Here is a 25369-nt window from a genome sequence, read left to right on the forward strand (position 1 = left end):
GACACCCCACAATACACCGCAAGGCCTCTTCATCATCTGCCCCCCCCCGCTCCTGCATTATCTGCACCCCCTACAATCAGAGACTGACACCCCCACAATACACCAGCAGCGCTCCTTTATCGCCATTTGTCTCCTCTTGCTTACAGTCTGATAGTAGCACAGGTTCATCATCTGTCACCCCACCCACTTTTTATAGGGTTTGTTCCGCAGAGAATCTGCAAATCAGAACTGCTCCTTCATGCTGGTCACTTCTTCTCATTCTTCATGTAGTCGGTGCAGCTCTGGTGCTTGTGTACTTATTTATTTCTTTTAAAAGATTTATATAGCGCTAGCTTGACCCGTAGGTAACAGAGCGCTTTACATACACCTTGTAAAAAACCAGACGGAAATTGCATTTCATAGTAGGCAGGCAGTAAGGAAGCACGCCAGGGATAAAAAAAATATACAACATGAAAAATAAGGTGGTTAATACAGTCCGGTCAACAACTATCCTTGAATGTCAAGAGAGGCGTAAACTTGGATGTTGAAGTCTAGGTTAGTTGACTTTGGTCAGTAAAGTATTTGTTAAGGAGATGGAGTTTCAGGTCCCTTTTGAAACAGGAGAAGGAGGGGTTGCATCTGAGGGCTTGAGGGAGAGCGTTCCACATCATGGGAGTGTTGCCAGAGAACGATCAGTATTATGTGGTTTTCTTTTTCAGTTTCAGAGGAATAAGGAGTGAGTTGGAGCTTCTCAGTGTTCTGGTTTGACCTGCTCTTATCAGTTTGTTGTTCAGGTAGTTGGGGGCCGGAGAGTGAAGGATTTTGTGTGTGATGCGGGCCACCTTGCAAATACACCTACTTTCCATGGGAAGCCAGTTGAGAGAGTGCTGTGTTCAAAGCTTTTTACTCCAGATGCTAATCCAGCAGCCATGTTCAGCACTGCCCTTAGTGGGGGTAGGTGAGCTTTGGGAGTCCCTGTTAGGATGGCGTTCCCGTAGTCGATTTTAGAGAGAACTAGGGATTGGACTACTGTCTTGAGGTCATCATGGGAAGAACAGGTTTCAATTTCATGAGGTGTTTTAGAGAGAAGTGCTGTACAAAAATGGGGCAACCCAATCAACCCTTGAGGGCTCGGGCTAACGTAAGACGATAGAGTAAAAATGCCTTCAGGGGATTTGTTTAACAATCTGTTGGGATTATTTATAAAATTGAATTGCAGACCTAAGTAAATAGTGGCCTCTTCTCATTAGTAGGTTACAATAATTGCTATCATAACTTGATTACTTCATACATTGAGCAAATGGTCACAATGATAAACAGTAATTGTCATATAGGACAGCATAAAAATTAAGAATTGGCACAAACGGGTGTGTATATAGAAAAAATATTAACTTTATGTATTTTCAAGAAGGGTACTAAAAAGTATATAAACAATGTAACAAGAAGGTGACAATACAGATTCAAACCGCCTTCACTGTAACAATTGTAAACACTTTTCTTCTTTGTTACAATTAATACAAAATAATAGAAGAAAAAGCGCAGGTCGACGTTTCGGTCTCTACTTTTTCATTGGTGAGACCATCTTTAGAACTGAACAATTATAGAAATGTTGACTCCTTATATCAAGCAGAAAACTGTTTGTTCAGAGTTATCTGAAAGGGGTGACTCCAATGGTCAGACGAGTTCAAATAGTTCGTAAATCTTTTTCTCGGCGAAGCCCGAGCCTATTTGTATCGCTCTTCTAAGGCAACGCTTTAAGCCCAATGATCTTACTAGCGAGATTTTCTTTTTTCAAATAGCGTGAGTGAACTCTGGACCTTACGAGTAGTTGATACTTTGTTGCCTGGAGCAGCAATAGAATTCTATGGACTGTGGTCCTTACGAGTAGTTGAAACTTCGTTGCCTGGAGCAGCAATAGAATTCTATGGACTGTGGACCTTACGAGTAGTTGATACTTCGTGGCCTGGAGCAGCAATAGAACTCTTATTGCTGCTCCAGGCCACGAAGTATCAACTACTCGTAAGGTCCACAGTTCACTCACGCTATTTGAAAACAGGAAATCTCGCCATCATCTCGCTAGTAAGATCGTTTGGCTTAAAGAGTTGCCTTAGAAGAGCGATATACCAGTTTCTGTGCCAATTCTTAATTTTTAAGCTGTCCTATATGACAATGTTGATCATTGTGACTATTTGCTCAATGAATGAAGTAATCAAGTTATGATAACAATTATTGTAATCTACTAATGAGATGAGGCCACTATTTACTTAGGTCTGTAATTCAATTTTATAAATAATCCAAACAGATTGTTAAACAAATCACATGAAGGCATATTTACTTTTTGATGTGGGCCTCCATAGCTAAGGTCTTGTCAAGGGTGATGCCTAGAGGCTTAACTGAGTCATATAGGACGATGGGGCAGTTTAGGTCGACCAGATTCTTGAGCCACTCTTGGATTGGACAATGGTTGATTTTGGGAGAGAATATGATTAGTTCTTTTTTTATCTGGGTTAAGCTTAAAATGATTAGCGCTGAACCAAGTTTGGATCTCGGTTAGTGGCATTTAGGTGTTGGATGTCCCTGGGAGACTTGATTTTGAAATAGATTTGGGTGTAATCAGCGTAAAGGTGGTAATTCACTCCAGCTTTTTTCAAGATGATTGTGAGGGGCTCCATGAAGAGATTGAAGAGGGACAGGGAGAGGATCGAGCCTTGCAGGACCCCAAGTGTGACTTTTGCCGGCTTCAAGAGACAGAAGTTGGTTTCAATTTGTTGCTGGCGGTGTTGAAGGAAGGACGTGCACTACTTCAGTACTGTGCCATTGATGCCGGAGCGCTTCGGCAAGGTCTCCAGAAGCGCTGGATGATTTACTGTGTAGAATGCCGCAGATAGGCCAAAAAGGATGAGTAGGCAGGCATCCCCTTCATCTAAAGCCTTGTGAATATCGTCAGACATGTTGAGCATAGCTGTGTCCTTGCTACAGCCTTTCCTGAATCCTGATTGAAAGGAGTTTAGGAGGTTGAACTCATCAATGTGTTTGTTGAGTTGGTGGAGAACACATTTCTCCAATGTTTTTGCAAGGGATGGGAGGTTGGAGATAGGGCTGAGGTTAAGATCCTTAGGATCAGCCCCTGGTTTCTTGAGAATGGGTGTGGTTTGTCCAAGTTAAAGGGAGTTTGGGACACAGCCTGAGGTGAGAGAGGTGTTGATGATTTTTGTCTAGAAAGGGGAAATAGTGTGGTTAGTTTTTTTATAATTGTGGATGGGTTCCATAGTGTGGGAGGAAGGTTTTAGGTTAAAAATTATACTGAAGACCTCATTTTCCGACATTAGCTCAAAGTCGGACCAATGCGCATTTGTTTTTTAGCTGCAGGCAGGCCTGATTGTCCTTGTTAAGAACTCTTTCTGAATGGTCAAGGGTGGTTAAAGAGGCGCAGGTTAAGAGGGAAGGAGGGTTAGCGGTACGGATGAAGGATTGATCAATTTTTGAGACTTTATTAGTGAAGAAGGTGGCAACTTATTCACATCTCTCATTGGTGGCTTTGATTTCTTGAGAGGGAGTGCAGTTTGTTAGGCTTTTGACAATGTTGAAGAGTTCGATCGGTCTGTTTTTCGCCAGATCCAGTTGGCTGCGGAAGAAAGACTCCATTTCACTGAAAATGTGTTTTTGTAGGCCTGCTTGGCAGATCTAAGTTGCGCATGGTATAAGATTGAGGGGTTTAGTCTCCAAGACCTTTCGGTTTGTCTGAGATGACGACATTCCTCATTCAGATCCACATTAAACCAGGGTTTTGATTTGGTTTGCCTCAATTGTTTTACTTTGAGTGGATCTACTTGGTCTAAAACCTGTCATTTTTGAGTTAAAGTGTGTAGTGAGGTCATCGTCCGTCCATGATGAGGGTTGGAGTTGAAGATGAGCATGAATCCTGGATTCAAGTTCGGATAAAGGGACTTCTTTGATGTTTCTGGTCCAGTGTTTAGGTCTGTCATCACGCATAGGTTGGTGGCTGACAAGTGCATCAATCTTTAACAGAATGAGGTGGTGGTCGGACCAATCAATGGGATAAATCGCTCTGAGAGACCAGTTCCTTGTTGGTAATGATAACATCCAGTGCTGAATCTTTGATGTGAGTTGGTTTATTGCAGAGTTGTTTGAGGTTATATATTTCAAGTAGGTTGGATAGGTTCTGGACAGTGGCGTCTTCTGTGTCGTTCCAGTGGATATTGAGGTCGCCCAGAAACACTTCTTTAGTGTCTGTCATGGAGAACCGTGATATTAGGCCTGTTAGTTCTTCGAGGAAAAGGGTACGCTCTCCAGGAGGCTGGTAGATGGTGTGGAATTTAATGGGTTACGTGCCCTTGGCAGTGAGTTTGACACCCAGGTATTCAAACAATGGGTATTCTGCAGGTATAAGTTTGGTAATCTGTATTCCAGCTTTGTGAATGATGGCTAGGCCCCCCCCCCTGTTTTGATCGGTCTGTCTTGTCTGATGATGGTGTACCCTGGAGGGGTGAGAATGTCAAGAATGGGGGTGGAGTAGACATTGAGCCAGGATTCGGTGAGGAAAGCAATGTCAATTTCTTCAGCGAGTAGCGCTTCAGCAATGTCTGTGGCGTGTTGTACTGCTGATCTGCAGTTGAGGAGCATGCAAAAGAGAGGACGGGAAGCTTCGAAAATATGGAAGATAGGTGGATAGAGGAGTATTGAGCCGGAGGTCTAGGTGAGTGGACAGTTTTAGGGATTCTGTTAGTGCCGATAATAACCGGGATGGGGGAATGGGCTGACTTATGGCTCAAAGCGAGGTAAGGGTCGTTGATCTCATCCGGTTTCGGTATCGAAAAGGGTTGGCGATCCCGGTTGGGTCGAAGTGCCTGACTTTGTGAGGGTCGAGGTGTTCTCTGTGGGGCAAAGGGAGAGGAATTGAGTGGGGTGGGAGCAAATCTACCCGGGGAGAGGGAACACGGTGGCTTGGTGCTGTTGAGAAGGTCTTGTTGTAAGTATAGGACATCAGAAGCAAGGGAGTTAATTTTCACCTCCATTCTGTTCAGTTGCTGTGTTATTGAGCTGAAAAAGTTTAAGGTTTCAGGCAGGGGCCAATAGTGACAAGGGTCTATGGAGGGAGAGTGAGCAGGGTTCAGGGATTGGACGGTATCAGTGGGATTAGGAGAGGGGAGAGGTTGGATGCGGAGAGCCGGATTAGTAATGCACCCATTCAAGGTGTCCAGAGGAGTAGAGGGTCTGCTGTCCAAGTGAGGAGGGAGAGAAATTCTAGGTAGGAAGTCAGAGTTCCGGGGAATGTCTGATAGATCTGTATTCAGTATAGCTTCAGGCCACACCTAGCACTATAAGCAAATGCTTTGAACGCTCCTGTCTGGTCTCGGAGTCTCTACCTTTTCCCACTCAAAACTGCTTATCAGTGGGAAAGATTGTGCCCATTCCAATGCAAACTGTCTGTGTGCTGGCATATCGTGCTTTAGCAATATATTTATTTAGTGAGAATTTTTACATATGAAATGAGAAACCTTCCTGACCCACCCTGAGGACAATGTTAGTGAAGAGGCAAGCTATGGGTTGTGTACCCTATATGTATACATAACTCCATGCCTTATTTCACACCCTCTTTCACACTATAAACCGCCATGCGCAAGCTGCAGTCATCAGCTACATTCTGAACACCATGTGGCTTGCCCTTACAGTCTTGTCTTCACACTCTTTGCTCTGAATACCACCACCTTGTACATTAACAGCACTGCATTCTACTGCAAAAACACCAATGTGCATTCTCCAGGCCTTGAGAAATCTACTCTTTCAGTTCCTACGGCCAGTGAAATACAATCGGGGCAAGGCTTTTTTAGGGCCTTGTGTCTCGGTGTGGTGTGAGAGCTGGAGCTGGCAAAGAACAGGTGTTCTTTTCATTCAGAAAGTGAATGAACTGTCTGACAATCCTGCTGCGTGCACCCTATTTCAATCGCTTGTAAATTGAGTGTACAAATATTTCAAAATATTTCAGTAATTAGAAAATATATATATATATATATATATATATATATTTTTTTGTAATTCTGAAGCGAGATGGAAACCAAGATTTTAATAGGATCCAAACAAATCAGAATACTTGATGTGCAAATTATAAATATTTTCTGAAACCTGAACACCACCCATTATTGTTCGTGCACTGTATAATTTTATCCGTAAAACTGCTTGAGTGGAAAAGTTTGTAATCATTTCAATGGAAAATGTCTGTTTTTAAATAGCAGTTTGCTACCACACCTCGCTTTTAATAACTTATTTATTAAAAGTGAGTTTTTGAATATGTACTGAGAATAATTCCTGCCCTCGCTCTGATGACAATGCTATCAGAAGAGATGCAAGTTCAAGATGTTGACCCACGCTTTCAAGGCCTTCCACAAGGAAGGACCATCATACATCAACAAACGCCTGACCTTCGACCAACCGACCAGACTCCTTTGGATCGGTTTCCCTCTGACACCCCACTGATCTGCCGAGCCAACAGCAGAGGGCGCCCCTTCTCGCACCTGTCAGCCAAGGCTTGGAGCAACCTCCAGCTGCACCTGCGCACTTCTCCGTCGCACCTGCAATTCAGAAGAGAACTGGTCACCTGGATGTTTAAATGATCAATTCAAAGAAACTTTATTTCGGTCAATATGACCTTGAAAGTGCAAGCTTCTAAAACCAATCTTATATTAACCCTTTAAGTGCTGATGACTCAACCGCTCCATCAGCTGCGGGTGCGCTGTGCTGATGACGGAGCGGTTCTGTCATGGCCCGCTCGCTGCTCATGCGCGGCGCGAATTCCGCGCCTGCGCTGAGCGTTCTATTGAGCGGCGCGGGCCATGACTGAACCGCTCCGTCATAAGCACAGCGCCACCGACGCTGGTGACGGAGCAGTTCCGTCACCAGCATTCGGCCGCCCCGCCCCCTTAGCACTGCGGTGGAATAGCCGCCGCAGTGAAGGAGTTAAAAATGACACAAAGGCATACAAACAGCAATTTAAAACACTTTGAAAATCACTATACACATGATTATATAATTTAGATACCTTCATGCATTCTAAAAATATAGATTTGGGCGTTTTACTAGGCGGAAACTACATATTTATTTAGGAAAGTGCACAGTGCAATAAATAAGTAATACATTAGATAAAGAGGATTCATAAGAAAGGAAAACCCTTAAGTGTAAAACAGTGAGCTTAGCCACGGGAGGGAAATATACTAGGTTACAAAAATGGCATATAACAGATCCTACACATCCTTGGATGGTTTCAGGAGAACCCTTCTAGTACACCACATAGAGAACAAGAATCCGGCTACTGAGTAAACAATTGGGATACTGAGGTCAGAATTCAGTATCCTAAACACCTCAAGGCAGTGCCTACTGCCATTGTTCCTTCAAATCTGGAACAACCAACGTTTCCTTACTTTATGGTAGCCAGGGCAACTAAAAAAACGTGGAGCACCGTTTCTTCTGGGTGATCACATGCCGGGCAATGTACCGCTTGCTGATCTCTCCACTTGGATGGAAAGCAGTGGAGCGGGAGAGCGCCAAACCTGAATTGTAAGAAGAGCTTTCTTGCCTCTACCGGTCTAATGAGATCTAACACCGTCTCAAAGCGAAAGGTGTCTTTTATTTCTAAGAAAGCTAATTTGCCTGTTTTGGAACAAGAATGAGGTTGAGCCATTCTGAACTCTTCATAGTGTACCTTCATTTGTTTCCTTGAAATTAGAGGACAGGCTAACTCTGGGTCGGCCCATGTTTGTTAGCAAATATTTGATATGGGCAAACCAAGAAAGTTTAGCAGCACCCTGAGCCATCATGCCTTCAGACAATTCCTCCCTGTAGGGTAAAAGTTCGGGGGTGGACCACAGGTGGCGCCAGTACCTTAAAGGTTTAAGGCTCTACACTATTTCCCTTTTGCCCTATCCAATCAAAATCCTGGAAAAAGCAGTTAGCAAAAGTCTCTCATGCTATCTGGAAGATAACCACCTGTTGGATAGGGACCAATTTGAGTTTCGCCTTGGCTACCGTATTAAAAAATCTACGGATGCGTGCTGACAATGGGAATGATACCATTCTAGTATTACTTGATATGTCAGCTGCATTTGATACGGTGAGCCACACAATACTGGTCGAAAGGTTGGGGAGGATACGGGTGTCAGGACCGGCCTTACAATGGCTACGCTCCTATCTATCAGGTAGACAACAGATAGTGACTGACACCGATCTGCTCCAATAAGTCTCCAGTGCATCATGGGGTACCACAGGGCTCTGCGATTAGTCCCATTCTTTTTAATATCTACTTACAGCCCCTATTCCCCACCTTCAAATCCTTCGGTATTGACCTGGTCAATTACGCTGACAACACAACTAGTATTTTCCCTGGAGGGTAAGCGAGCCGTATCCATGGATACGTTCCCGGAGTGTATGTGTCAGACTGCTGGATGGCTTAGGAGAAACTCTCTACAATTTAACGGGAGGAAAACGAAGGTGGTATACTGCCCCATGGCCAGACTGTCCCAACATCTACCTCTAGAGTTCACGCTCACTCCTGAGGAGGAGCCTCTGATCCCAGTTAAAACGGTGCGCAATCTGGGAATTTTGAATGATGGTAATCTCCAAATGGAATCGCAGGCCAACAAAACTGTCAGCGTGTGCCTTTCTTTAATGCGCATGCTACGACAGATCCTCCCGTTAGTCCCTAAAGACTCTCACTCCCTTGTAGTGAGGAACATAGTGCTGAGTAGGCTGGACTACTGCAACTCCCTGTATTTGGGAGCACCGCAATATATCTTCCAGGGGTTGCAGAGAGTCCAGTCTATTACGGCAAAGATGGTGCTAAATAGGCAACGTAGGTCCTCTACAATGTTGGTTTTTAGAGACCTTCATTGGTTGTTTATTAAGGAGAGGGTTCATTTTAAATCACTTTGCATTGCCTACAGAGCAGCACATGACTTGCGTCCTGTTCCACTGCAAGAGCAGTTCATCTGGTACAACCCCAAAAGACCGCTCTGCTCCTCGAGCGCATATCTGCTGACAACCACCAGATTTAGGTGCTCCAAAATGGGGGGGGGGGGGGCTTTCCGTGCGGCAGCCGCTCACCTATGGAACGAGCTGCCCCAGAATATCAGACAAGCCAATTATCTGGCCGAGTTTAGAAAGAGCCTGAAAACTTGGCTCTTTCCTAGGATTGATCCTTAGTCCTGTCCCTGCTGTTATCCCGGTCTGTGTTTAGGTTGGTCTATTCAAGTCTGAGCGCCAGGATACCCGTAGGGTGGCAGTTGCGCTATATAAGAACCTAATTCAATTCAATCGCCATTATTCCCGTGTCTAGATGAAGCAGAATTAACGGGGTTCCCTGTGGTAGCCTAAACAACTGTCTGAGATATTGATTTTCCACCTGTGATAGGTTCTTAAGTTTAAAGTGACCCCATAACTCAGCGCCATATAATGCGCCACCTCGAGCCTGGGCCTTATAAATTTCTAATACCGGGCTAACAGCTCTCTTGCTAGACCTACTAAAAACCTTCCTGATGCCACCTGTCGATTTGCGCTAATTTTAGAGTCGACTTCGTAATGTGAGCCCCCAGTCCATGTTTCAGTAATGGTTAAGCCTAAATAAATAAAGCTGAAACTCTTTCAAGGGGTTTACCATATAATGATATGGTTGGGTGTGTGCTTTTTGGGCTATTAAACGCCATGAATTCGGTTTTCTGTAGATTTATTTCTAAACCTACCAAGAGAGTGTCTTCGGCAAACATCGTTGCTGAAATTCTACGGGAGGCTAACTTGGGGGCATCTAGGTCTTTCTCTGTTAGCAAGGCAACAATGTAGCCATTAATGTAGAGGCTACATAGGGTTGGTGCGAGCACACAACCCTGACGTACGCCACGTTAAATGGGTATAGGTGCAGTAAGTTTTCCATCCCTGCCATGTCTTATTGCGCATAGTTTTCTTCATGAAGTCATTTAAAAATTAGAATTAAATACACCGGAACCCCCATCTCACCAAGAACAGACCACAGTTTTTCCCTTGGCACCAGATCGAATGCTGACCTCAGGTCTACAAATATTAAGTAGAGACTGCCGCCCTCCAGGCAGACGGTCTTCCAGTACAACAGTTGTAATCTTAGTGCTTGGTCCAATGATCAAACCTCATCGCAGCAGCCAACAGCTCCAATGCCTCGAGACCCTAACTGTGACTTACTGCACTTTAAAAATGTGGATTAATTAGGGAACTAAGAGCCAAGTCAGGGTGTCATGAGTAGGCTACATGTGTGCTAGATTTGGAGCAAAAATTCAGTCTATTAAATACAACTATTTTTTTTTTATGTACAGCAGACCTGCTGAACTCGCATAATTGAAGGTGCTCTAGTGTGTCAATGAAAGGGGCGACTGTGAAACAAAATATTTGCATAGAATCGCACGATTAAATTTATTCAACTCACTAGAACTGCAGATCTGATATCATTTTTCAGATTTATTGAGGCCGGATTCATTTACTTTACTTCTTAAAGCAGTTCTGCTCTGCAGCAACCTTTTGCTTGGTACCTTGCTTTAGCAAATTCGCATTTTCTGCATGTCTGCCCAGATGTAAATTTTTTTTTTTCCCTCTGACCATATTTTTGCTGGTTTAAGAACTCTGTCCACTTTACCCCTTCTAAAGCGGAGTAAACTGTATGTGCTCGCCCTTTAAACATGCTTAAATTAGCATACCCTGATTGATATATCTAATTTGCCCATACATCCCTAGTGTGTAGTGTATGAAATACATCAAGTAACTTGAAGCTGAATGTCACCTGATGACTGCAGCATCAATAGTGCTATCCACAGAGCTGGCCTTTTACACATGGCCTCAGGCCTACCACGTGTAACCTGATCGCAGCAGCCTAAAATCTGCTGTTCAATCTCTCAATACCGAAAAGCCAAGTCCTAGGCACAAGTTTGTATGATCATCATAAAATGTTTGTTGATTTAAAGTCCACTCGAATAGTCAATGTGTAGTATTCACTGTTTTGTGCCTTCCTGGCACCTGTAGTTAGAACCTTTGTGTACCCATGTTCTATGGCTCTGTAGTAGAATGTTGCCTTCTGGCAGTTGATAGCCTTTGCCTGGTTCCTGTCGCTGTGCTTCTCCTAAGCTGAATAAACCTATTCTACAAGCCTAACTTATGTGCTGTCTACTTCAATACTACAAAATTGTTGGCGACGATGCTGCTTAGGAGAAGGTAAAAGAACCTGCCTTTACCTCGCTTCTCCTCGTATTCCTGCCAAGAATACACTGTGGATCGAGTGTACTTCAAGCCCAGCTGTTCGACCCTCTGGTGAAGATCTCCAGTGAAGATAAGTGGCCCGCTTTGGTTTTGCGCGTTTTCAGCTTTTAAAAGCCATTAATCTGCTTAATTTATGTCCCTGCAACGTCATTGGGGCCAGCGCGAGACTGTTTATTGAGGAAGCTCGAGCGCGAGTGTGTCACGTCATTCTTCTCAGCGCGAGGCTCATTCCAAGCGCGAGCGCGTCACGTCATCAGTTTCAACTCGGTTGCTAACGGGTTACCCTGACGCGTCCCCATAGCGACTGTCAACAATTGCCTGACGTGCGCTCTTCTCTTCAAAGACGCGTCTCCCTAGCAACGCGTCTCCAAGCCTGTTCGTGCCTCGCCTGACGTGCGCTCCTTACTACAAAGACACGCAACGCGTCTTCAAACCTGCTCGTGTCTTCTTCCAGCGCTAATTCCTCAGAAGCGGACCACATCGTCGACGTTTTAGCACCTTTCCATTGCAAATAAAGACATTAACATAAAGCATAGTGTTTTCAACCACAGACTTCATTTCTTCTTTAGGGAAGGTGTTTCTAAACACGCTGGTGCCATCTAGTGGTGGGAAAAATTATCTCATGGTCTTTTCCAAAGGCAAACCTTTGCATACTGAATTTTTGTTTTACACAGCGGCAGAGTCTTTAAAGAGGGAAATCTATTCCAACCTTTTCCAGTATGCAGTCTGTTTCTCCTCCTCCTCCCTTTCTCGAGACTCCTGGCAATCCTCCTATTGTCTGGAAAAAATGGTTTGATGCATTTGAGACTTATTTGGGAGCCATAGGCGCGTCCAGATATCGCGCAGAAAGGAAGAAGTGTCTTCTACTGCACTCTTTGGGTTTCGAGGGAAGAGAAATCTTCAAACATTTACCTCCCTTAGTAAGAAACAATGCTGAAGAGGACGTAGACGAATACACAGAAACAAGATTAAGGCTTGAGTCGCGCTTTGACATCAAACCAAGTCTTGTTGTCATAAGACACAAGTTCTTCAAGAGAGAGCAACTATCTGGGGAGGATGTTGAAACGTATGTTTCCTGTCTCAGACAACTAAGTGCTGAATGTGAATTTGAAGGCTTTCGAGAGCAGTTAATAAGGGATCAATATGTTTGCAAGTGCTCTGATAAATCTATTCAGCAGAAACTTCTTACTTTGGGCAATCCCACACTTGAGGAGACTATTCGTGTGGCCAAGAGTATAGAGTTGTCAAAAAAAGAAGTAAAGGAACTTGAAAAAAAATGTGATGATGGAGTTTCGATAGTTAGAACCAAGGAGAACAAAGACAGTAAAGCGGCGGGCAGTCAACGTTTTGACAGAAACAACACTCCTGGTTCTCAACGCTTTGAGAGGAACGCCTTTTCAAGGAATGACATTTGCTACAGATGTGGAAATCCCTCCCATAATAAAAGTAACAAGTTTTGCCCTGCCAGGAACTCTACTTGTCGCAACTGTGGGAAGTTTGGGCACTTTGCAAAGATTTGCCAAATCTCCAAACAGGGAAATTCCACTTTTAACAACAAGTCTCAGGGTATGAGTACTGTCAACACTATTGGGAATGTCTCGGAGTCCTGTGGTAATACTGATGATGACTCTGACTCCATAAATGGCATTCAAGACGACCTCAGAGACATGGTTGTAGTGGTACGAGATGATGGGGTCATCATAGGTGATCCATCTGACTGTGTTGATCCTCTCGAAGATTTTGGTGTGGGTGACAAGATAGTTACCCTACTAGTGGACTCTGGAGCTAGAGTAACTATGATCACGCAAAAGTTGTTTGATGTGACCTGGCCTGAAAGGAACCTCCTACCTCCTGATAGAACCCCTGTTTCTTATGAAGGGCGTAGGATTGCTCTTCTTGGGTTCTTTGAGGAAATTATTCAGTTCAGGGGAAGGAGGATTTTTGGTAAAGTGTACGTTTCCTTGAAGGGCCTTAACATTTTGGGTTGGTTCCACCAGGGTCTGTTCAAGATGATCCTTAGACCAGGTTCCAAAGAACAAATCAGTATTGATGAATCCTGTGATAACGTAGGCAGTTTAGCTGTTATCGTTCCAGGCGACAATGTTGAGGGTTAAATTTCCAAGAGTTTTTGGGAATGGCCTTGGCATCATCAAAGGTTTTAACCACGAAATCAGAGTTAAGGATGGTGCCATCCCAGTAAAACACAAGGTGAGGAGTGTTCCTTTCAGCGTGAGGGATGATCTAGAAAAAGAGTTAATGGGCCTTTGCAGAAAAGGAGTCATAGAGCCAATTGAGTCATCCCTGTGGTTGTCTCCCCTTGTTGTCGCCAGAAAAAGGAATGGGGATTTGCGCGTCTGTGTGGACTTACGCAGCCTCAATAAGAACATCTGGATTGACTCACACCCCTTGCCCAAGATTACTGATTTATTGTCCCTTACCAGGGGGGCAAGATGGTATACTAAGTTGGACATGGCCTCCGCTTATCACCAGGTGGTGTTGAGTCAATCTTCTAGACATCTAACTGCTTTTGTCTCCCCTTTTGGGAGTTTTCAGTACTGCAGGATGCCGTTTGGCCTTGCGTCAGCGGCTGCAGTTTTCCAAAGGTTGATGAGTCAGATGTTTAGGGACACTCCTGGAGTGATTGTCTTCCAGGATGACGTTTTGATTTTTGGCGAGAACAAGGCGGATCACGATTTTTCCCTAAATCAGGTCCTGGAAATCATGCAAGACAAGGGTATTGTCTTAAAGAAAGAGAAATGTGTCTTCTCAAAAGAAAAAATGGAATTTCTAGGCCATGTTGTTTCTCATGCAGGTGTCGAACCACGGCCTGGTCTAGTGAAAGCCATTGTTGATGCTCCTCCTCCTGCTGATAAGTCTGGACTAAAATCTTTTATTGGTCTCAGTGAATTTTACTCCAGATTCATCAAAGACTATGCGTCAAAGGTTCAGCCTTTGACTAACATGTTAAAGAAAAGCGTGCCTTTCGTTTGGGATGAAAATTGCCAAGAGATTTTCAAGTGGATCAAATCTCAGCTTGTTGGGGAGAGCATTCTCAAACCTTTCGATCCCAACAAGGAGTGTGTGGTGACTGTTGATGCAAGTGGATATGGACTTGGGGCTGTCCTCACTCAGAGGAACGGACAGGTTGACAACACCATCGCATATGCCTCCAGGGTACTGCGTGGAGCAGAAGTTAACTTCTCTGTTATTGAGAAGGAGCTTTTGGCCTGTTGGTGGGCGGTCAGGAAGTTCAACCCCTATCTCTGGGGTAGTCATTTCACTATTTGTACTGATCACAGCCCACTGGTTTCTATTTTGTCCGGGGAAAAAATCAAGGAACACACCCCTAGAATCGCGAGGTTGTCCACCAAGCTTCTTCAGTATGACTTTAAGGTTGTTTATCTGCCAGGCTCAAGGAATGTCAGAGCTGACTATTTTTCTCGTTTTCCATTAGCTGATAATGACTCAGAAGTTGAAAAGGATGAAGACCAAGAGGATTGTTTTGTCGCGGGTCTGGATCTTGAGGGCATGTGTGCAATTAGTGAGAGTGAGTGGAAAAGAGAGTTGTTGAAAGATGCAATTCTTCTACGAGTTGTCGACTATCTGAAGTCTGGTTGGCCCAAGGAGAAGAATGTTACTGGGGTTTTTCAAACCTTTGTCAAAGTTGCTGACGAGCTCACTGTTGAGGATGGCATTCTCATGCGGTGTGGGAGGCTCATCCCTCCTGAGAGCCTGCGGAAGCGTCTGGTCGATGGTGCTCATGAAGGGCATTTAGGGAAGACTTTCACTAAACGCAGGTTGAGAGATGTGTTCTGGTGGCCGCAGATGGATGTGTGCGTTGATTCCTTGATTGACAACTGTGTAATTTGCAAGTCCTCAGATAAAAGTCATAAGGTTAGGTCTCCTCCCATGGAGCCTGTTCAACTTCCGGAAAGGGCGTGGGAAAAGATTGGGATTGATTTGGTCGGCCCTTTTTACCTTTTACCTTCATGTTCCCGTTTTGCCATAGTTGCCATTGATTACTACTCAAAATGGCCGGAAATTCGTTTTGTCAATGAAGCCTCCTCTGCCAGTGTAATTTCCTTTTTGAAAGACATCTTTTTGAGAGAGGGGTTTCCTTCTGTTGTCATGACCGACAATGGTGTCCAATTTGTCAGTTGTGAGTTTGAATCTTTTCTCAAGCAAGGTGGTGTGACACATAAGAAAAGTTCCCTTTACCACCCCCAGGCCAATGGCCTTGTCGAGAGGATGAACCGTGTTCTCAACAACTGCATCCAGTGGTCCATTGCTAACAAGTGTGTAGTTGAGAATGCTGTGCGTTCCATGTTGTGGTTTTATCGTACCACAGCCCATTCTTCTACTGGGGTTTCTCCTTTTGAGCTTCTGAGGGGCAGGAAACCCTCCACCAAAATTTGTCCGGGTTGGATGTCCAAGTGGGTAAAAATGAATGTTATGAATGGAGTTGATGTTTTTGTCAGACAATGTGTCCGAGGCTCAGAAGAAGCAAAAGTCCTATTTTGATGAAAGGAAGAGATCTGTTGCCCATGACTTCTGTGTTGGTGATGTGGTTCGAATTAAAAATCCTGTCCATGTCACCAAAGGTAGGAGCAAATTTTCTCAACCTGTTGTGGTTGACAAGATCTGTGGAAATGCTGTACGGGTTAATTATAAGGATTGGTGGAACGTCTGCAAAATTGTTAAAGTCAGTAGTGAAGATGCTCACGCTGGTGTTTCACAGCCCAATCCCTGTTCTGTTTCAAGTGACAAACATTCTGGTACTGTTGTTATTGATGGTAATGGTGGGGATGTTGTTGATGCTTCTGTTCCTGGACCTCGCAGGAGTCATAGAGTGTGTAGGATTCCTGCCAGGTTCAGATAATCTGCTGCCGCTGTTTTGTTTTTCCTTTTACTAGTTGTGTTCTTCTTCCTCTACAGTCTTTCTTTTTCTTCTTCTTCTTTTTCTTCTCTCTTCTTTTCTCTTTTTTCTTCTCCTAGTACGGACGCTTCTTCTTTTGTTTTACTGAAAAGAGGATAATGTAGTATTCACTGTTTTGTGCCTTCCTGGCACCTGTAGTTAGAACCTTTGTGTACCCATGTTCTATGGCTCTGTAGTAGAATGTTGCCTTCTGGCAGTTGATAGCCTTTGCCTGGTTCCTGTCGCTGTGCTTCTCCTAAGCTGAATAAACCTATTCTACAAGCCTAACTTATGTGCTGTCTACTTCAATACTACACAATGTTAATAGTTTTATTTTCAATAGTAAAAAGACAAAGGACAACCAGCCAACACGTGTTTCCTCACAAACTGAAGTAACCCTTGACTTCTTCAGGGCACTCCGCCGGTGATAATTCCAACCCGGTTGGCCAGGTTAAAGAGAACAGTGATGAGATCCAATATACAGTGGGGGGAGCTCCGGAATGCGGCAATCCCAAAAATGAATGAGTGGCAGTGAGTCAGTGGGACCACGTCTCCACAGATCTTGTATCAAGGAAAACCACTGTGTACAATTCCCGTTCCTCACACGGAACGGGAATGGTACGGTGCCGGCAGTCATCCTGTAGATTTCTACGCTGAAGATCCTGTAGGCCGGCTGAATCGCCCGTCTACAAACTGCGGACACCGCCTTGGAATCGCCAATACCCTGGAGGTTCCCTACTTTTCACAGTGGTTTTCCTTGATCCAAGCTCCTAGACGTTAGTCTACATGGCAGAGTAAACTGATCATTGTTATCAGTGCTTTTTGGGCTGGGGACAAGGAGAATTATGTCAGTAGAGAGTTTTTGATCCCTGCTCTAAATTCTATTATTTTTAAACTGTCAAACTTTCCTTGCTCGTGTATAGACCAAGCATTCATGTTAAATATTTATTGTTTGCAGGTTACGAGCTCCGGGAGGATAAGAAGGAATACCACTGGAGGGCAGCAGAGCCGTGCAAGGAGCAGACATTTGTGCACACGGTATGAGAACACCATGACGGAGAGTGGGGCTTGACAGGACACGCTCATTGGGTGCTGGGGTGCGAGAGGAGACAGTAGTACGGTTGCTACAGTAAAGGGAAAGCAGGCGGAGCACTGTGTTTGATGTATGGGAAAGGGATACAAGAGCAGAATACATTGATTTTTATGTTGGAATCTCAGGAGGGATGGGAACAGCGAGAAGCGAAAGAAGAGGTGTAATGAGTGGGTGGTGCTTAGTAGAAAGCCGGAAGGCATTGAAAATATTGTGGATGGTGAATGCTTGTGTGAGAAAAAGAGAGGAGCATTATATTAACCAACTAGAATAATGCATCTGTTGGAGAGAAGAAACTAAGGCTGGGTATATCTGTGTGGTGGTGATGAACAGAAGCATTGGGTGATTATCAATAAGAAGAGTCAAAGGAACAGTAAGGAAAAGGATAGATTAATGACAATGTTGGCTGTTGGGGGAGAGCAGCAAAAAACTGAGAAATTTGAACGGGTTAAGAGGGAAGAATGATGAGATTGGCAGGAAGAAAGAGCGAAGGAAAACTTCCTGTGATTTGGAGTGAAGTAAAAGACGTGCAAACTTCACTGTGATGGGAGGCAACAGGCACTTAGAGGATTAAGAACACTGGACATGTGAGAAAAAGGGGAGTTTTTGTTTTGATTTCCTGATCTGAAGCCCTTCGATCCTTCTCACTGTCAGTTTTTTTGTTTGCTCCAAGATGGGCTTCGATCCTGTTGTCAAAGAGGAGAAGCCTCCAGTGAAAATAGAGATGCCAAATTTCAAGAGGGAGAGTTCTCCAGTCACACTAGCTTCTCTGAGGCCAAACGCGCTGAACCCGGTCAGTATTGAAGTCTTACTTAATAAACATGTGTTTGTGATGCCATGTTCATGTAGTGTTCCCTTTTAGGTATCTCCTACCAGGTAGCGCAAGCTCTCTGGTTGCAAAAGACCTATTCTGGGCTTATCAAGAAGTTACAGGTGCTTGCAGCCCACCCATTGCTTAACACTGATTGGCTTTATTGCTATCATTTCCTTACTTGTTATAGAATGGCTTCCTTGTCTCAGTTTTTTATCTTGTTTGTCCATCCCAATGGAACATAACCTCTTTACCATCTCTTTGATTGGCTAGCATATGAGCTTCCACTGTTCACTTTCAAGGACTTTTTTTTTTTTTTTTTTTTTTTTTTTTTTTTTGCTATGCGCTCCATGAGTGTTTGTGTGTTTTCTAGCTGTCTCCTTCATGTGCTTTCCTCCCAAACACCCCTCGAAATTCCAGGTTGCTCTCTCACACGTGCTCTTTTGTGTACTTATCTCCTACCAGCCTGTGCTTTGTTTCTCTCATGTGCTTCCCCCTGCGTTGCTCTCACCATCATTTGCTTATCCCTTTCTCCTGTGTTTCTCTTACTTGTTGCTGCTCTACCCCCCTTCATTCTTCTATCCATTGTGCGCTTCTGTCCTATCCCCCATGTTACAGTCTCTGTTCTCTTCTTTTCCTCTCCTCCATTTCCTACCTTTGTGCCACCGTCCTTTTTAGGTTTCCCCCTACATGACACTTGCACTGTGCTTGCAAAATCTTTTGTGACTACAAAAATAAATCTCAAAAGGTGCCTAGAGCCCACCCGTTACTTACCATTGGTACGCTCCCACGTCACTCTTGTTTCCTTTCTTCGTGTTAGTCCACACCGCCTCCTCCTACCAACAGCTTCCTGCTTGGCTTTATGTCCTTCCACTGGCCATATGCTTTTAACATACTTTATTTAGTTATTTTTCTTAACTTTCCAGCTACTGCATTCCGTTTGTGGCTTTCCTGTGCCTGCCACCACCTCACTTCCAACCGCTCATGTCCCTTCCCCACATGACCCTTCTCCATTCGTTGCTGGCCTTTCCCTCTGACCATCTCGCTCCCGTCACGATTGGCTCATAAAAGCCAGGTCATTCAGTCAGTGTGTCCAACGCACACATCCGACAATTCAAACGTTGCACGACTTAGGGTTTACAATAAACTACACCAAGTCGCACCTGCAGCCTTCGCACGTTCATCAGTATCTAGGAGCTACAATAAACACGACTACAGCCCTAGCTTATCCCAGTCCAGCCAGGATACAGAGCATTCAAGCCTTAGTCACGGCCTTTCAACGCCAACAGTCTCTGCAATCCAGGGGGTTCATGAGACTAATAGGCTTGATTGCATCTTCATAGTGCCACATGCAAGATTGCAAATGCGCCCATTACAAGAGTGCTTAGCGGAACAGTGGAACCAAGCTCAAGGTCAACTAACAGACCTAGTGTTGGTGGACAGCCGCACACATCGCTCTCTGCAGTGGTGGAACACCAAAACCTGACAACGGGGCGGCCGTTACTCCAGCCTACTCCACAAGAAGTGCTCACAACAGACTCATCCCTCACAGGATAGGGAGCGCATCTCTTACATCATACAACTCCGGGTCAATGGAACACTCAACATAAACTGCTCCATATCGACCATCTAGAGCTGCTAGCAATATTCTTAGCACTCAAGACTTTCCAACTTCAAGTGCCAAACAAAGCTGTCCTAATCCGGACAGACAATATGACAACCATGTACTATATACAAAAACAAGGAGGGACACACTCTCTGCAACTCTACATTTGGAGATGGGCCATTCCTCAGAACCTACACCTGTTAGCAGAACACCTTCCAGGAGTTCACAATCAGGTAGCAGATCTGTTAAGTAGGTATTCACAACAGATTCACGAATGGGAACTGCATCCACAAGTTCTTCAGCCATTATTCCAAAGGTGGGGCCAACCACACATAGATCTGTTTACCACCCACGAAAATGCTGAATGCCCAGCCTTCGCCGCCAGGTTTCCACACCCACTGTCCGAAGGCAATGCGATATGGATGAACTGGTCAGGCAGATTTGTTTATGCTTTTCCGCCTCTCCCACTAATTCCACTAGTGGTGTGCAAGTTCAGACAACAGTCTCTCAAACTATCCTAGTAGCTCCCACATGGGCACGCCAACCGTGGTTCACCACACTGTTAGAACTCTCTCTAGTTCTACACCAAAAGTTACGACTGACTCCATCCCTGTTAACACAGAACCATGGAGAAATCAGACACCCAAACCCGCACCAACTGAATCTGGCGATCTGGCTCCTGAAGTCTTAGTTTGGTTATCTAAACCTACCACCAGACTGTATGAACATTATTGAAGAAGCCAGGAAACCCACTACCAGACCGTGTTACGCCGCTAAATGGAAAAGATTCGCAATATATTGCAAAAATAATCAAATATATCCCCTGGATGCTTCCATCCAGAATATCATTTGTTACCTTCTACATGTACAAAGGTCTAATTTGGCATATTCCTCCATACGCCTGCACCTTGCAGCAATCGCAGCCTATTTACAAAACGGGCAACATCTGTCTCTCTTCAGAGTTCCTGCAATAAAAGCGTTCATGGAAGGATTAAAGCGAATAATCCCACCCAGGTTACCACCTTCTCCTGTGTGGAACCTAAATATTGTACTTACGAGACTCATGGGACCCCCTTTCGAGCCTCTACATAAATGTGAACTGCAATTCCTAACATGGAAAACTGCTTTCCTTGTTGCCATTACCTCTCTCAGAAGAGTAAGTGAGATACAAGCTTTCACTATACAAGAAGCATTTTTTCAAATACATCCAAACAAGGTGTTTCTTGGATCTAATCCAAAAGTCATCACTCCTTTACACCTAAATCAGTCCGTAGAGTTACCTGTGTTTTTCCAAAACCCAGACTCTGTAGCGTAAAGAGCTTCACACACATTAGATGTTAAAAGAGCTCTCTTGTACTATATAGATTGAACTAAATCCTTTCGAAAGACAAAACAACTGTTTGTCGCTTTCTCTCCTCCGCACAAGGGCAACCCCATCTCTAAAGGAGGGATTACGCGGTGGATTGTAAAGTGTATACAAATATGCTACATAAAAGCTAAACGTACATTAACAGTTCCTCCTAGAGCGCACTCCACTTTCAAACTAGGAGCCTCTATGGCTTTCTTAGGAAACATACCCCTGGAGGACTACACCACACACCTTCACTAAACACTATTGTGTTGATGTGCAAGCCAAGCAGCAAGCTGCAGTAGGCCAAGCTTACCGTAAAACTTTCAAACTACTGCAACGGATACAGGTGACCACCGCTAGGGGAGATACTGCTGCACAATCGATGCACAATGTACAATCTGCAGCTCATATGCCTCGAACAGAAAATACTACTTGCCAGTATGCATCTGTTCTTGGCATGTAGAGCTGCAGAGTTGTACACTCCCTCCCTCCTCCCCAGGGACTTGTATCCGGTCCAGTTTTTCTTCTTACTTGGATGCATACGCATGGACATCCCTTTTTTTCTTTACTTCTACTAACTCCGTCATTTCCCATCATGGAGAAAAACAATCTACGGATGGAGCCGATGCCCATGCGCAGTATTGTCCAAGGGAGGAGTCCCCTATATCGTGACAAACAAAGACTTCTTCCAAGAAGACAACAACCTGCATTATGGACCAAGTAGCCCCCTGAAACGAAAAAGTGTCAGGAACAACCTATCTAGATCATGGTTCAACACAGACAAGCTCTGAAAGTAGAGAACTAAGAGCGGCAGAAAGACTCTGGCGAAACAACCCTTCCACAATCCTACGAGAGACTCAAATCAGTACGCAGGAAATATTAAAAAACACAAAGAACCAAAAAAAATACCTTCTTTTGTAATGCACTTGGCAATGCAAAAAACAGGCCCAAAGAACTCTTTAATCTCATTTGGCAACAAACCTCCAAGCCCCATTCAACACCAGTTATGGCCTCCAAAGACCCGTGTTACAACTTTGCCAATTTCCTCAATCACAAAGTCACCAAGATCGAACTCTCCATGGACGTACTCCGCAGTCCCCCTGGCAGTAAATCACCCCCAGGGACAGAAGTTATCACACCGAAACTCCCCTTCCCCCCCCCCCCCCCCCCCCCCCAAACTCATGGAAATCTTTCAAACCCATCTCTGAACCAGAGATCATCAAAAAGAGTTCCAGCGCCAAACCCTCAGCACACGTCCTGGATCCCATTCCTGCCCAACTGGCCAAAAAGCTTAAACTCTCCTTAGCTCCACACTGGACCAAGATCATAAACCGCTCCCTGAGCACTGGAGTCATGCCTGATTTTCTCAAAACCGGCCAAGTCACACCTCTAATGAGAAAAACGAGCTCCGACACAAACGATCTGAACAATTACAGACCCGTCTCCAACCTCCCTCTCCTAGTAAAAATCCGGGATGAATGTGTTCTCCTCCAACTTAGTCAACTCCTGGACAGCACCAACCTTCTAGACCCCCACCAATCGGGTTTCAGAAAAGGTTGCAGTACAGAGACAGCGATCCTAAATGTAATTGATATCTCCATTCACATGCGCAGCCAAGTCATCTCTTGATATGCGCACTCATAATCCTGGACCCATCGTCAGCCTTCGACATGGTTAACCACAAACTACTCATTAGGGCACTTCAAGAAAGGGTTGGAGCGGAAGAGGTGGTATTACAATGGTTCACCTTTTCTACATAACCGCACCCAAAGAATAAAAATCAAAAACTCACGTCAGACTTCTTCCCAGTTAGCAGGGGCGTCCCCCAAGGATCAGTACTCTTGCCGCAACTCTTCAACATCTATATGGAACCCCTTACCACCACACTATAAAAAAACAAACATTCCCTTCCACCTCTATGTAGACGATTCTATCAGGAAACCTCCTCATGGAAGACATTCAGAAACTGAACGACACTCTAAGTGAAGTCCGACACTGGTTAACATGCAACCACCTGAAACTTAACCAAGACAAGACGGAATTCCTTCTCATCTCCAACAAGGAGAAGAACCCCCAAATCACAGAATGGCTAAAAGCTATTGAAGCTCTCAACTACAACCCCACTGTAGCCGATTCTTTAAATCGCTGGGAATCACTCTAGACCCTAAATTAGACATGAGCAAACCCATCAAGAACACCGCAAAGAGCGCCTTCCTCAACCTTAAACTACTCAAATAAAACCCTTCACACCTCCGAATGACCTCAAACTAGCCACTCAATCCCTGGTGCTGTCCAGACTGGACTACGGGAATGCAACTCTCACAGGATCAGCAAAATCTCACCTTGCTCCGCTCAGAACAGCTCTGAACGCAGCAGCCAGAATGGTCAGCGGAGTAAAGAAATATGAACACATCTCGCCAGCACTCAGAGAGCTCAAATGGCTGCCAATCGAAATACTTGCCAACTTCAGAACTGCCGGGCCTTTAACCCTATTCTGGAGCGCAAAGCGCTGCACACAGGGAAACCCGCATACCTGGCTTCCCTGGGGGGAGGAGATACTGCGTATCTGGCTGTCATTGGATCTTTTGGTTGATGTGGAATAGAATGATGTGGTGATCAGACCAATCAACGGGCTGAGGTTAATAAGGACTGAATCTGCTTGAGAGATAATGGCATCTAGGATTGAGCCTCTATTGTGGGTTTTCTCTGTGCAGTGTTGGGTGAGGTTGTTGTTGATTAGGAGATTGTTTAAGGTTTTGATTAGCAAGTTATTTTCCTCATTCCAGTGTAGATTGAGGTTGCCTAGAATTATGATGTTGGAGTCACGGAGTGAACAGTGAGTTATCAGGCCAGAGAGGTGTTCTCCGAATGCGGAGGTGTTTCCTGGTGGATGGTAGAGGGGGTGACAGAGTAATGTTTTGTTGTTACTCGTCTTAATGGTGGCAGTAAGACTTCAAAAGAGTTATTTTTGAGGGCGTCCATTTCTGTCACGGAGATGTTGCCTTGTGTATGATTGCTATACCTCCTCCTCGTTTGTGACCTTTCGGGTCTCTGTGTCTGGTTCCAGAGGGGCGTTTGGTCTTGTGAGGCCTTGTGTGATGAGTGTTGGTAGGTGTGGGTGTCGGGTGTTGGTTAGGCTTTCGGGGTGAAGGGAGGTTCAGTAAGATTTCGGTGAGGCATGGTATTGCTGTTTCTAGCTGGCTTTCCATCAGGGCGAGTCACTGGGTGTCTCTACGGAGGAGCGGGTGGCTTCATCTCGGGGTGGGGAGGGGAGGTAGACAGTGTGGCTCTTGTTCTGGGTCCAGATAGGTGTAGTGGTCGTGCTAAGTCGTTGAGTCTTTGGAGGCATTGCGTGCTCGGTCTCGGTAAATATGGGTGTCGTGTAAGGGTGTTGACTGGGCTCTTGGTGTTGGCTTTTGGAGTTGCCCATGTTATCCCTATGGGTGGTCCTGGATGTGCGGTGTGGAAGATCACGTTGTGGTTCAGGCAGCCATCTCTTGTGTGTCTGTGGAGGGAGAGATTTAGGAGTCATTGCCTGCGGGACTGGTTCACTGGTTGGTTGTTGGGAGTGGAGGGGGTGTGTGTTGTTCAGTAGGGGGTTCGGGAGCCTCGTCTGTGATGGGGCTCCGATTGCTTTTGGGGGTGGGGGGAATGAATTGAGCGTTGTCGTGGAGGATGTCTGGAGCGGGGTTGGCTTTCGTTGCAAAGGTCTTGTGGTTGCTTTGTGAGATCCCCTGGGGGCGGGTGCTCTATCGGGGGATAGGGAGTTAGACCGGCGGGAGGGCAGGAGCTGTGTAGGTGCGATGGGGCGTTATGGAGCAAGGGGAAGAGGGAGTCTACCTAATGGCCTGTCTCCTAAGGCTGTGCCCCTTTGATGGGCTGAAAATGGTCTGCTGAACAATATGCAGACTGTTTCTGATCCCATGAATTCTAGTGATGCTGACAGACCCAACTCTTTGTTGAAAGACAACAAATCCCTTGATTGCAGAGTAGTGAGAAGAGACCAGCTGTTCACTTCAAAGAGTTGCTAGTATGCGAGAAGATGCACCGAACCTGTGATTCACGACCAAACATGTTCTTTTCATATCACTTGAATTGCACATGCAATAAATGCAGATATTTACGAATGTGCTTTATCCAGCCATGCCAGGTGATTACTGATTGAAGTTTCTATTGTATTGTGTTCCTGGGTGGTGAAAGGTTACGAGGGAGTCAGTCAAGAAGGAATCCTGTACCATTTGTTCTCTGATCCTGATGTTCATTTTGTAGTGTGGATAGCTGATGAAGTATCTTCATAGTAAGTGTGTATTTAAATTAAAAGGACACAAATTAGC

At 44.9% G+C, this 25369-nt stretch overlaps 1 protein-coding gene across 2 annotated transcripts in view; it reads left to right on the forward strand.

The window, feature by feature from the left end:
* LOC147725676 (uncharacterized) overlaps positions 1-25369 on the forward strand; it is a 225664-nt gene that overhangs the window by 567 nt on the left and 199728 nt on the right. For both annotated transcript variants that reach the window (XM_086964348.1, XM_086964347.1), the window contains exons 2-3: positions 17136-17215; positions 17941-18060. In XM_086964348.1, coding sequence (XP_086820474.1) covers positions 17136-17215; positions 17941-18060 — 200 coding nt within the window. The remainder of the gene's footprint in view (positions 1-17135; positions 17216-17940; positions 18061-25369) is intronic.

This window comes from Lissotriton vulgaris, chromosome 3_2, assembly GCF_964263255.1.
Source record: "Lissotriton vulgaris chromosome 3_2, aLisVul1.2, whole genome shotgun sequence".
In the NCBI taxonomy this organism is placed as follows: Eukaryota; Metazoa; Chordata; class Amphibia; order Caudata; family Salamandridae; genus Lissotriton; species Lissotriton vulgaris.